The sequence below is a fragment of the Thrips palmi genome, unplaced genomic scaffold (assembly GCF_012932325.1).
Source record: "Thrips palmi isolate BJ-2018 unplaced genomic scaffold, TpBJ-2018v1 HiC_scaffold_11, whole genome shotgun sequence".
NCBI lineage: Eukaryota > Metazoa > Arthropoda > Insecta > Thysanoptera > Thripidae > Thrips > Thrips palmi.
Window position 1 is genome coordinate 3,408,847 of NW_023144622.1, and position 12,682 is coordinate 3,421,528.

Consider the following 12,682-nt stretch of genomic DNA (forward strand, 5'->3'; position numbering starts at 1 on the left):
CACAAGCGGGCGAAACTTCCTAGACTCAAGAGGGTCACCAACCTCAGCCTGCGCTCGACTTATCCGAGAGCAAAGCCCGCAGCCATTGCCCGGTGGCCAGGCTGGAGGTTGGCAACCCTTTCGACACTCAAGAATCGCGAGGGTTTTTCGGCCGGTTTGGGTGGCAACACTGGGTTCGGCGGAGGAGAGCACCGCGAGCAACCGCGGGGCGTGCTACGGCACGACGTACTGCACGAGCTCCTTCGTACTGTACTTCGGGTGCACCGCCAAGCCAACAGTGCCGGCTGGGTGGAACGGCCCGCCAAGGAGCCGCTACGACGACGCGGTACCGCGGTACGGGACGACCGGCACGTCGGCGTCCTCCGAGGCGGGCAGCGCGGGGCAGCGCGTCGCCCCGTTCTAGGTCGGCACCGTGTCGGCACGCCCCAGTTCCAGCGCGCGCGGCGCTGCGTCGCGCTGCGTGCGAAGGGAACGGGACTTCCCCGGTCGCGGCCACCCGATCAAAGGGACAAAGCCGACGCCAGCCTGCTCGTCGCACTCGCTCTTGGGGCGCCCCGTGGGGCCGAAGGAGTGCGAGAGAGACAGAGCGACTGCTTGCTGTTGCTGGCGCTGTACCTGCCAGTGCCGTGCCGCCGTGCCGCCGTGCCAGAGCGCGCCGCGGACGCCGCGCCGCGAGAGCAACGCCCTGCAGCAATGCGCCCGGCCCGGCGCGGCCCGGCTCGGCTCCGCCCCGCAGCGCCACACTGCGCCAGGCCCGGCTGGGCTCGGCGCGGCGCGCGCTCGGCTCGGCCCGGCCTGGATCGGCACAGACTCTCCGAGACGCTCCGAGACGCTCCCGGTCCGGCGGCGCAGCTAGCGACCGGCAGGCAACGCGGCCACTCCGGCACACGTACAATAAGTGCGGGTTACACTTGGAGGAGGCCGCGGTACCGTTCGTCACGGCCAGCACACCGATTCCGAGAGTCGTTTTCGTCGCTGCGTCTCTCTCGCACTCTGGCGCCCCTCCAGTGCGGGAGCAGCGCGACGACTCCGGAATCGTCTGCAGGCGGCCGCGTCGCGCTCAAGGGGAGCTGGCGGACCGCCGTCCCGGAAACGGACAAACACCCGTCTCCTCCCATGACATTGACCTCCACGGCGACCCCGCGCGAGCTGCGCGAGCAACGGAACGCAGCCACGCGGCGACAGAGTATGTACCCGAGTACCTGGCCGCGGGGCCCGGCGGGGCCGAACCAACCGAGCAGCGACCCGCCAGTTAGGGGCGTGGCGACGCCGTGGCGACGCCGTGGCGTGGAGCGCGGCCAGCGCGGCCTAGGACGGGGGCACCGCGGGGCGGGGCGGAGGCTCGGCGGAGGCGGAGGACACCTCGGCGGGTTGGCACCGCGGCAACACGGCGCGGCGGGGGTCTTCACCTGGAGAGCGTCCCGTCCGGAGTAAGGCCCCGGCCACCGCGCCGCGCCCCGCCCCCCGCCGCCTGCACCAGCGCACAGCGGCGTGTCCGTCTGTCCTTCGATTTCACTCCACTCCGCCGGCCCGGCCGGCCTGGCCGCGACGCGGTCCAGCACCTAGGCCAGCGAGCAGCACCCACAACGCGCCAACGCGCTGCAAGCCAACCGGTCCACCGCGTTTCCAGAGCACTCCACTCCGGCCGGCCGTGTCCACCACACTGCGCTCTGCAATGCGAGGCCTGTGACCACGGGCCAATCTGTCGCCGACTTGGCTCCACCCGCCCCACCGTGCGACGGCCACCTGCAGTCTGCACCCTGGCCGAAGCCCTGGGCCCCGGCGTGCAAGGTCTCAAGTAGCCCCCCCCCCCTCCCCCCTCGCATCGAGTCCGGCAGGCACACACCGGGGCAGCAAGTGAAGCACCGAGGCCCCCTCCCCAATCACGACCACGACTGGGCACAGCGCAAGCAGGCAGGCAGGCCGTGCAGGTGCGGCGTGGCACTCCGAAGCCAGCGCAGCCGCACAGCCAATGCCCTTGCGATTGTCATAAAACCCCAAGGCCACGGCGCCGAGTTGCAAGTGCTGCAAGTGCTGCGGTCCGGCAGACTCATTCCGAGAGTCGTCGTCGTCGCTCTGTCCCTGTCGCACTCACGGGGCGTCCCCTAGGGGTGCGAGAGAGACACAGCCTCCAGCACGCCTCGCCGCCGGGCCACTGCCACCAGAGAGGCCAACGCACAGCGAGTCCGCACTGCTTTCGTCGCCGTCTCCCTCGCACCCTCACGGGACGCCACGAGTGCGAGAGAGACGGCGCCGCACCAGCCTGCAGGCTGTGCACCGAGCGCGAAATCCCCCCACCCCTTTTTGCTCTGGCACTGCCGGGTAGTGCCCCGCGGAAGAAAGCAGCAAAAAGTGCGCGGCTGGCGGTGTCACGCAGCGCGCGGCGGGCGCGGGTTCAACCACCGGTCGCGGCAGCGGCGCGGAAAAGAGGCTCGCGCCCCGCGGGCCTGCCTCGGCCTGGGCGGCCCGGGGCCCAGATAGCCATCTGATTGCGGAGAAAGCGCTGCACTGTAGGCAACAGTGCATCGCCGCCGTCTCTCTCGCACCCCCGCGGAACGCTCCACGAGTGCGAGAGAGACAGAGAGAGCACCGTGTCCGACAAAGCAGCGGCCCGATCGGCCAACATACTCACCACCACCATGAGTGTAGAAATCCAGGAGGTTCCCCTAATGTGATATTTTTCTCCCATCTTATCTGCAACACACAAGGAGAGACACGAGCGTTAGACAGAGACAACAGACAAGGGCGACTCTGGAGCTCAAAACGCGTCTAGAGTTCTGGGCGGCGCGCCGGCCTTCTGGCCCACTGTGCCACGCAGGCCGTGCAGGCCGTGCACGTGGCAACACGGTACACACCATCGGACAGGTGCGGCGGCGCGTTCGAGGCCCGTTCGAAAACGGCCGCATCGACCGACTCGATACACCGGGAAAAAACGATAGCCGGCATTTGGAGACACGTGGCGGCATAAAACGTCCGAGCCGTGGGTGCACGAGGCACAAATTGCAAAATTCAAAACAACAATACACGATACACGTCGTCGTGGTCGTCGTCGGCGACGGCGAGTGCGTCACGGCGGCGGCGGGCGACGAGTGACGCGCGCGGTGGGCGGCGCGCGTCCGTCACGCAGCCCATGCACAAAGCACAACCCTCCGCATCAAATTTTCATCGCAACTTTCCATTTCTTATGGGAGGCAGTTGGCTTTCCTAAACGGCCGCCGCGCCTCGCGCCGCCCCCACAAACACACACACACACACACACACACACACACACACGGCACAAGCCACATGCTAAGCGCGCCGCGGCGCCGCCACCGCAACGATCTAGACGCGCCGCACCGCGCCCGGCGCGCGGCTGCCTTTCCATTTTTCATCCAGTCAGATCGACAGCCAATCCGCACGCGCGCCGAGCAAGCACGAGCAAGAGGGCCGCGGGCCGCGCCGACGGCAGCCGACGGCGAAGGCTGCTTGCCGACGTGCATGCATGTCGCGCATCAATGTTTGACCGCGGCAAGCGGGGCCAAGCGGCGCCGCCACCACCACGGCGACGACTGGACTCCGGCAGACCGATTCCGAGAGTCGTTTTCGTCGCTCCGTCTCTCTCGCACCTTTACGGCAAGCGCCATGAGGGCGAGAGAGACAGAACGACGGCCACCACGACGCGCACGCCGCACACAGACCGAAAAACCGCCAAAGGTTCAGCAAAGGGCCGCAAGGTTTCTGCAATGAAGGTTTAACCGAAGGGCTGGTAAAGGTTTAACCCAAGGACCACGGGAGGTTGCACGGAAGGGCTTGTACGGCGAAGAGCCGCCAGAGGAAGGGACCTCGAAAGATTCGCCGGAGGACGTTGAAAGGATCGGCAAAGGGCTCCGCGAGGGTCACCAAACGCGGCGGAAAGACCGCCGTCAAGGGGCCCAGAGGCCCACCAAGACCGCAGCGTTGGCCGGCAAACCGCACGGCGGCGGCGGCGGCGGCGGGGAGCGCGCAAAGGGACCACAATGCCTCGGCGCCTCGGCCAGGGGAGCGCCACGCCGCGGCGGCGAGGCTAGGGCGGCCAGGCAGCCAGGCAGCGAGCGCTCCGGGCGAGGGGTGAGGCGGGGCGGGGAGGCGCGCCACTCCAAGCGCCAGAGGCGGGGGTGGGGGTGGGGTGCCCTGGGTAGGGAGCTGGCTGGCTGGCTGGCGGGCGGGGCGGACGACGCTGACAGGCCGGCCGGCCGGCGCGACATGCGTTCCAACCAAAGGGCCAAAAGGACGGCGCTCGCGGGGCGGCCGAAGTGCGATAATCAATGAAGCCATCGCACACATCGCACGCGTGATATGTCAGCGCTGCAGTCGCGAGGGACAACACGGGGCTGCGGTGCCGTGGGGGGCGTGCACAGGTGGAGGGGCGGGCGGGGAGGTGGGGTGCGGGGCTCCAGGACAGAGGGCGAGGGGGCTGGGGGGTTCCTCCATGAGTACCAAGCCTTTGCCTTGTGTCCGTCCCGTACGCCGTACGCCATGCCCGCCCCGCCCCGCCGCGCCCCGCCCAGCGAGGCTCAGCGCGACTAACGCCCGCAAAAATCAATACCCCCACCGTCCCCGCTCTGCACCGCCGCGCCGCACCACGCCACGCCACGCCGGCTGGCCGAAGGAGCGGGCCGGGGTGGTGGGCAAGTCTACCACCACCCCCAGCCCGCCGCGCCGCGCCGCGCCCCGCCACCAGCACCACCACACCGCGAGCGCGGAGCGCGGCCAGCGCGGCCAGCCCAAGTCGCGGGCCTGGCGCGCCAAACTTGAAGGAAGAGGCTCACGTCCACGACGTCCACGCGGCCGGGGCTCGGGTTCGACTCCCGCCTCCTCCACCCCTTTCGGGGTCCGTTTCGGGTGACTCACCCACCGCGCACGCTGCCCCCCAGTCACTTCCAAACAGAGCTTTGTCACTGTCTCGCTCGCACTCGTGGGGCGTTCCCCAGTAGGTGCGAGAGAGACGGAGCGACGAAGCACTCCCAGTCTCCGGCCATCGACACCCGCCACACGGCGACGGCATGGCCACGGCGAGCCTCACGGCCGCACGGCCCCACGCCACGCGAAGGGCGCGAGCGCGCCAGAAAAAGAAGAGAGAGAGACGAGAGAGGCGCACAGAGGTCAGACAAAGAGAAACTAGTACAAAAATAAACACTGGAAGACAAACAGGTTCTGGAGGCCGGCAGGCCGCGGCGGGCCGGCGAGCAAGGAGCCGAACGAGCTGGCGGACGTGGACGACGTGGACGTCAAGAAAGTGACACCAAAGCGGACCGGCGAGGAGCAAGTACGGCCCCGTCCTGCACACCGTCTGTCTCTCTCTCACTCACGGGATGTCTCGTGTGGGTGCGAGAGAGACAGAGCGACCAAAAGACTCGGAAAGAGTCAGTCTGCTCGTCGACCCCGGCACTCCAGGGTGCGGCGCAGGGCGCAAGGGCTTGGCGTGGAACACAGAGACGGCCGAATCCGCTTAGCGCTGTCTCTCTCGCACCTGAAGGGGATGCCCCTTGAGTGCGAGAGAGAGTCGCTCTCCAGCATGCACAGCATGCGGCCTCAGAGAGCGAGACGGCGCTAGGACGCGGATAGGACCCTCGGCCAGGGCACTGCCAGGCCAGGGCACTGCCGGGGCATCGAAGGCGTCCGGCAACCGTCGAACCTGCGATGGGATAGGTTTCACGCTTGCTCCACGCAATCGGTGGGAGGCGGGGGAGGAGGGGGGGGAAGAGGACGAGAAAATGCGGCGCGACTTGACAACGCCGCCGCGGGCCGCGGCCCTGCCGAAGCTGCCGAGCCGAGGCGGTGGCGGCGGCAGGCGGCATCCAGTGCCAGGCAGGCCAGGCAGGCCGTGCGCCTGCCGCCGTGCCACAACGCCGGTTGCCGGCTTGTTTAGAAGAGTGCACAAGGAAGGCGCGGGAGTGGGGGGGTCGGAGCGTCGCGGAGCACCGCGGAGCACCGCACCACCGCGTCGACTCCCCTCCACCGGCGGAGCGGCGCGGTGCGCGGCCAGCAAGGAGGCGCGGCGGACGGGCGGCCGGACGGGCAGCGCGAATGCACGCCAAAGAGGAAGCGAGGAAGCAGGCGTGAAGCAGGCATGAAGCAGGCGAAGCAGGGGATGGAGGCAAGACAGGCCACGCGTCACCACCGCGACGGCCTGCACGGCCACGCCGACGTTCGACGGCCACCTCGCGGAGTGCACGGCCGCAGCTCGGTTTTGGCTCAGCCTGCACCACGTCAATATGTCCTGATTCGAGCCTCCCTCCCTGCGGCCCGCCGAGGCCCGCCGACGCCTCCGTGCTTTGCCTTGCGCCCGGCCCGGGTCAGCGGGCGCCCGCGGCCCCTGCCCCCGCCCCCCGCCCGGCCCCCGCGCCACCCCTCTGTCACTCAGTGCTGGGATCCTGGGATGGCCTGAAGCCGGTGCTCGGCGGCTGCGGGGGCGGAGAAGGGGAGAGGGGGGAGGGGGGTGCCGGCCGAGACGCGACTTGGCACCACCGCGGCCTGGCCGGCCTGGCCCCGCTCCCCGCTCTGCTCCACTCAGCCGTCCTGCCGCTCTCTGGACCGTGTATCGCCGATGCCGATGAATTTCCTCCTCAGGTCCTGCCGTCCTGCCTGCACAGCGCTTTCGCGCTTTCGGCGTCGTGTCTCTGTCGCACTCGCGGTGCGGCCCGAAAGGGTGCGAGGGAGACGGCGACAAAGGCCCTGTTTGGTGTCGGCTCGGCCCGTAGCGTGCGGCACACCGCGCTCTCCGCGGCCACGGACACGCCGACGGCACAAAGCCCGCCGCGGGCCCCATGACGGCCAGGGCTAGCTGTCTCTCTCCGTCGCTCTCAGGGGGCGCCCCGTGTGGCCCCGTGGGGGTGCGAGAGAGACGAGCCGCCTCTTCGGAAGGCGTGCAGAGATTAAACGCCGCGGTACTTGTTGCAATCGAGGGCCGAACCGCCACGCCCGCCGCGCGCGCCCCTCCCTGGCAGCCCCTGGCGGCAAGACCGGACCCGGTCGGCCGGCCGGCACCGTCTCTCTCGCACTCATGGCACGTCCCGTACAGGTGCGAGAGAGACAGAGCGACGACAACGACTCTCGGAATCAGTCCTCAGTGTAAAAACGTGCAAACGTAGAGAAAGACACTCACCTCTGATAAGAAGGTCTGTGCAGCCTTTTGTGCCCCTACGTGTAATAAGTACTCGTAGACGTATAAAGCTAATCTGAAACAAGGAAAAGCACAGCGTCAGTACATACGTCAAAGGCATTGATGAGAAATTTGCGACATCCTTGAAGAACACTAGAGTCCTAAAGGCCCTAGGAAAGAACACGGGGGAAAGGGGGCGGGAGGGGGGGGGGGCGCTAGACCAAACGCGGTCCCCTGCATGGCGGAAAGGTAGAACAGCCGAATGACATCTGATAAGGGCAGCGGCAGCTGCTCAGTGACGTAAGAACACCCCGGCGCCCCGCGCGCCTCGGGGAAGCCGGCCGGCGGGCTGACACTGACAACATGCAGACACACACACACACACATGCGCGCGCGCTGCGAGTCGCACGGAATCGCCAGCCGCGCAGTCAGCTACAACAGCTGATTTCTGTTTACCAACTCACGGTCTGCGCCCTTGCCCCTTCGTCGCCGCAGTCGTTCCATTCATTCATTCATCAAAACAGAGCCAGAAGTACTCAGACATACCAAGTGGTGGGGGAAAGAAAATTCTGCAGTTCACACCTGCATCACCCCTGACCCCAGAAGGGGAGCACCAGACAATACTGCACACGCATTAGTTTTAAAATGAGATCATTTTCTTAAACAAATTGAAATCTTATAAACTTTCAAAATGAGTCATCAAGAAATTTCAAAGAATGAAAAATTAGAAATTAAGAACAAAGCCATTAATTTAAAGACATCTAGTCAAATAATTTCTTTATAAAATGCTTAGATTTACTTCTTTTTACACAGTATACTAATAAATTAAAATGTGGGGGCGAGAAAAAATCAACTAATTGGTTGACACATAATTTGACTCCGAAACTCACTCAAAGCAAGCCGTAATACAAACTTTCAGAACCGACATAACTTTACATAGAAACATGCAACAAGCCACAGTGACATACATGTAAATGACAATATTTCGACAAGTTCGCAATCAACAGTCACACAATAAATGTATAATTTAAGTCAGGTTATAAATGAGGCATAAAAATATCGACACAGGGAAAGAGACAAATGGTAACGACACACAGCACTCCTTGAATGGAAGTTTCATTTAGACAACATAACCTTGATAGCTAATTCAGACTGTGTTCCATTGACAATGACTTCTCCATGGATCCCTTTGTGATGTCACTACCGTGGTATCTGACGCCGTCACTTATCACTGTGAACGGGGGACGGGGAGGCGCCTGGCCCAGCCTGGCCCAGCCTTGCCACTTTGAGGTTAGGTATCCAAGTACGTCGTCTCGTCCGTGCCCCAGGCGTCCCTCCAAGCCGGTAAACGCTGGACCCCACATCGGCGCCGAGTGGTTCTGCCGCGAGTTTCGAAGCATTCGTCGGTCTTCTCTCTTCCGTTCGCTGCGAGTCGCACTTCCGGCACTTCCACAACACTGCAAACTCGCGGAACGAAAGGGTCTTGGCTTTCTGCGGGCTCACTGCCGAACCCAAACAAAACACTCGCCATGGTGTGTGTTGAGCTCGAGAAATACTTACTTCTCTCGCGCCTGAGCGTCCGAGGGCACTGTGGACCCTTTCCCCTTGGCGTACATCTTCACTCGCGGTCTATCACGCACTTGTCAGACAACCAAGGCCGACCCGACGGCACTCGCGACCATGGCAGCGTAGGCTACTTGTCAAACGGCAATCTATCTTTCGTACGGCGCACTACAGCTCATCTGACGGACCTCTCGGCTCACGGGCGGGCAGCTAGCACGGCCGCGGCAGGGCGACTACCCATTCCAGTCCGGCCGTCCGGGTTGGCGCGGGGGAGGGGGAGGGGGAGGAGGAGGGGGAGGGGAGGCGGAGCGAGAGGAACTCAAGAAGAAATGGGCGCACACCATTGGTCGGGTGCGCTCGGCGTGGCTGTTCTCTCCAAGCTCTACACTCCCCGGCGTGGAGTCTCTGTGCGCGCGGGGTAGTCCCGCCGACCAGCCAACGCGCGGAGTCTCCCCGGCAAGGCTTCCCCGAGGCGCGGAGTATCGACCAGGATTCTCATAACGCGATGTGCCAATTGACGCAGAAGAAGGAATTCGATTAGGATGGTTTCGTCGCGTTAAATAGATTCGACTTGGCAGCGATACTCTTCGCTTCGCAGCGCGGGGTATCGACGGGAAGGGAGTCGACGCAGTCGCTGGATCGGCCGAAATCGCGGTAACCCAGCGTGGAGTCGTGTAATTGACAATAAACATGTTGAATAGCTTTCGAAGCCTTGCGGCACACGTCGTGGGGCACCTCGCTCATTGAAATCGTTCACTGAGGTACTTGGACCGGGGCGACAGTATTCGCTGTCGTGATTGAATGCGATTTCGCTACCGTGTTCCACCTCAGTGGAGTTCCCTAACCTCATTTCATTGATGGTGAATGACTCAATTAAAAGTCGAGTGGAAAATGTCCCCGAACCAACACCCATACAGAACAACTAGATCAGAGGCGTATCAGGGGTTGATTCATTGTTTTCTTGATATCATTGGATATCATTTCGTGAATGTACGAGTTGCGCGACATTTCTTCTGCTAGCAGGCTAGCAGTCTCGAACGGCTTGCCTGTCGATACATCGACGCTACTAGAAAAAAAACTAGAAACGATACATATCGCTTTGACGGTGTTCGAGTTCGAGCTACAGCAGAACACCTAACCAAGTTCCCACAGAAGTCGGTCAAAACTCCAACATTTTGTTCATGTGCTGCTAATGCTGTTTATGTTTTGAATCCAACGTGATTCCTTTGGGTTGAGGATATACTTTCAACTCTCTCAAACGCATAATGTGAGTGGTGTTGTGTTTTTAGAATGCTGTATTTGCCAGATGAAGTCTGTCGGCTGCTGCACTGAGGCTGAGGTTAACCACTTGTTTACGTTTTCACCCTTGCAGGATGCTCCGGGTTTTGCCGGACCTTTGCCACAAGAGCGCTGCAAGAGCTCAAAAAGCTGTCCGTCGCTGTTTCTCAAAAAGTTCTTCGACTTATAAAGACAATGACAAAATCAATGAGGATGTCAGTCTGCCTGGCAGCGATGGTGAAAGTGGCTGCGCACCACAAAAGAAATTTCAATATCCCAACATATCTGTTAAGCCTAAGTTGATAAATTTCCCTTATGACATGGAGGAAGATCCTATTAAGCGAACAGGCCAAGCCTTAATGTTTGACTACAAAGTTGCGAAGGCCAAATTGCAAGGGAAACCACCGCCGCCCACCCCTAGGGAGTCTGATATTCTGATAGTTGGTGGTGGTGTTGTTGGGAGTTCAATTGCACACCATCTTCTGGAGCGTTGTGGCCCTGGACTCCAAGTTTCCATTCTTGAAATGGACTCTCCGGTAAGCTTTGAAGTTAATTATCTTTGTGGATTTGATTAAGTCTGCTACAGTCTTTCATCAAATGTTGTTTCAGAACTTATCAACATCTCTTCAAGTTGGGCGTAATGACTTGTACCAACAAGTCAGTTTAAAGCCTAATGTTGAAATGGCGCTTTATGCTTCAGAGTATTATCGCAAATTGTGTAAGCATCATAATCCAGACTTACCTGAGATGTCTATAGATTTCCAACCCAATAGCTCTCTTTACCTCGCTCCTGAGGAAGGTGTCGAAGAGTTGGAGGGCCGTGCTGAAATGTACAGGTAGGTGTTGCAAAGTATTGTGCATCACAGATGCGGTCTGTATTTGTCTTATTTGTGTCTTTTTGAATCTTCCCTCAGAGAATTGGACTGGAAACATCAGTTCCTCACACCATCACTGTTAAAACGAAGGTTCCCTTGGCTGAATTTGGATGGTGTGGCTGCAGGATGCCTGGGCATGAATAGAGAAGGAATGTAAGTTATTTCATCCAGTCTGTGCTAGAATGATCTATATTTTAAGAAAATAAAATAAATTTAATTACCTGCTTTATTTTTAGATGCAACAAGTTTCAAGCTGTAGCCGCTATGAGAGCTCAGGCCAAACAGCAGGGTGTCAGTTTTATTGAAGGAAAACTTGTTGGGTTTCATTTTATAGACCAAACAGACCTTCTCACTGGCTATGAACAGCAAGCCCGATATTACTCTCCCAGACGTGTAGTGGTTAGTGAACAAACAAATATTTTTATTATTCCACTAGATAGGAGAACAGGAGTGAAGCTTCTCCAGCGAAAAAGTCTATTGTTGTTTTTATTGGTTTTTCATGAAAACATCCTTGTGATTTTAAAATAATTATTTTCTCTACCAGGTACAATCCAAAACCGGTGAACTATCTCAACATACTTTTGGATATTTGATCTTTGCTGCTGGGGTATCTGTTCAAGATTTGTTACACAAAATAAATATTTTACAACTTGATATGAATATTCCAATTGAGGCAGAGTAAGTTCACTCGAATGTTAATTTATTTTGTATCTCTTTAAACAATATAATAAGAATAACGAAACTAGTCTTTATTTCGTTTATAATAATGTGAATATGTGTTTCAGGGAGAGGTTTGCTTTTGACTTTGTTTGTCCCAATGGGCCTGGCATTGAAATGCCTATGATTATGGAATCAAATGGATTCCGTTTCAGGTAAAGTGTCTGTAATGTTAATGAGTACCTTATTCATAAAAGTTGGCTTTCAGGGGTGTGCTCATTTGAATTTGCAGAAAAGCGGGATATTGTCAACAGCTATACTGTATGGGATGATCAATCTCCACCAAAGGAAAAGCCAAAAGACTTCTCAAAGGACTCAATTAATGCTTACTTCTCTGAAAACATTCTTCCCCGTCTCATTCAGAGAGTACCAAGTTTTAAAAATGCCAAAGTATGAAATTCAAGAGACGAAACTCAAATATTCCCACTATTTAATACAAAACACTTATTTTTATTTATTTCATTGTTTTTCAGCTGACCTCATTTGACTCTGGACTGGTTGATGTCTGCACATGGGATGATAATTTATTAGTAGGTCCAGTTCTAGGATTCTATAATGTTCTTCATGCAGGAGGTTTTGGCAATGATGGTGAGTGTGCAAGTGTGCAGGTTTAAGTATGGAATGCCATTTCTATATCCTAACTGAATAATGTGCTGCTCGTTTTTTTCTTTTTGCAGAGTTTTTGTATGCTCCTGCTGTTGCCAGGGGCATAGCAGAGCTGATATTGGACCGTGAGTTTGAAGCATTGGACCTCAGCTGTTTCAGGCATGAAAGAACTATTAATAATATTAAAATCAATGAAGTGCTTGATTCTTTCTTAAGACACGACTCCAACGTGCCAAAAGATTAGGAACCAAGTAAAAAAAAATGTAAACCAAAAAAATAATAAAATTATCTACTGAATTAAAAATGTTGGTTCTTTATCACTTTTTCCCTCATTAAACAGTCTCAATGGTGAAATTGGTGCGTGGTTTAAAATTTCGCGGGCGCTCCACCGCCCACCCACTTGAACTGGATTTCAGGCCGGCACTGTTGCCATTGACGGCTACACCACAAACGATCGTTTCCGCGTGGAAGGCGCAACTTGAGTACTGTGGTGAATACACAGCGCGACGGTTTTTGAAAAATG

The 12,682-nt window shown here is 58.5% G+C and overlaps 2 protein-coding genes across 7 annotated transcripts in view; one reads left to right on the forward strand and one right to left on the reverse strand.

Annotated features, from left to right (window-relative positions):
• Positions 1-8,934, reverse strand: part of LOC117639790 (single-stranded DNA-binding protein 3) — a 28,689-nt gene extending 19,755 nt beyond the window's left edge. For 5 of the 6 annotated variants that reach the window (XM_034375706.1, XM_034375705.1, XM_034375704.1 and 2 more), the window contains exons 1-3: positions 8,681-8,933; positions 7,124-7,196; positions 2,633-2,694 (exon numbers count right to left, since the gene is read on the reverse strand). In XM_034375706.1, the coding sequence (XP_034231597.1) occupies positions 2,633-2,694; positions 7,124-7,196; positions 8,681-8,736 (191 nt within the window). In that variant the 5' untranslated portion in view covers positions 8,737-8,933. Of the gene's footprint in view, positions 1-2,632; positions 2,695-7,123; positions 7,197-8,680 lie in introns of all 6 variants that reach the window. The other variant, XM_034375701.1, reaches the window with a different exon arrangement.
• Positions 8,935-9,355: 421 nt separating this feature from the next.
• Positions 9,356-12,141, forward strand: LOC117639270 (FAD-dependent oxidoreductase domain-containing protein 1-like). Its single transcript, XM_034374771.1, has 9 exons — positions 9,356-9,950; positions 10,056-10,497; positions 10,571-10,797; positions 10,876-10,989; positions 11,073-11,235; positions 11,381-11,514; positions 11,622-11,708; positions 11,786-11,943; positions 12,027-12,141. Coding segments are annotated over exons 1-8 (1,209 nt in total). The 5' UTR covers positions 9,356-9,948; the 3' UTR covers positions 11,826-11,943; positions 12,027-12,141.
• The last annotated feature ends 541 nt before the right edge of the window (positions 12,142-12,682 follow it).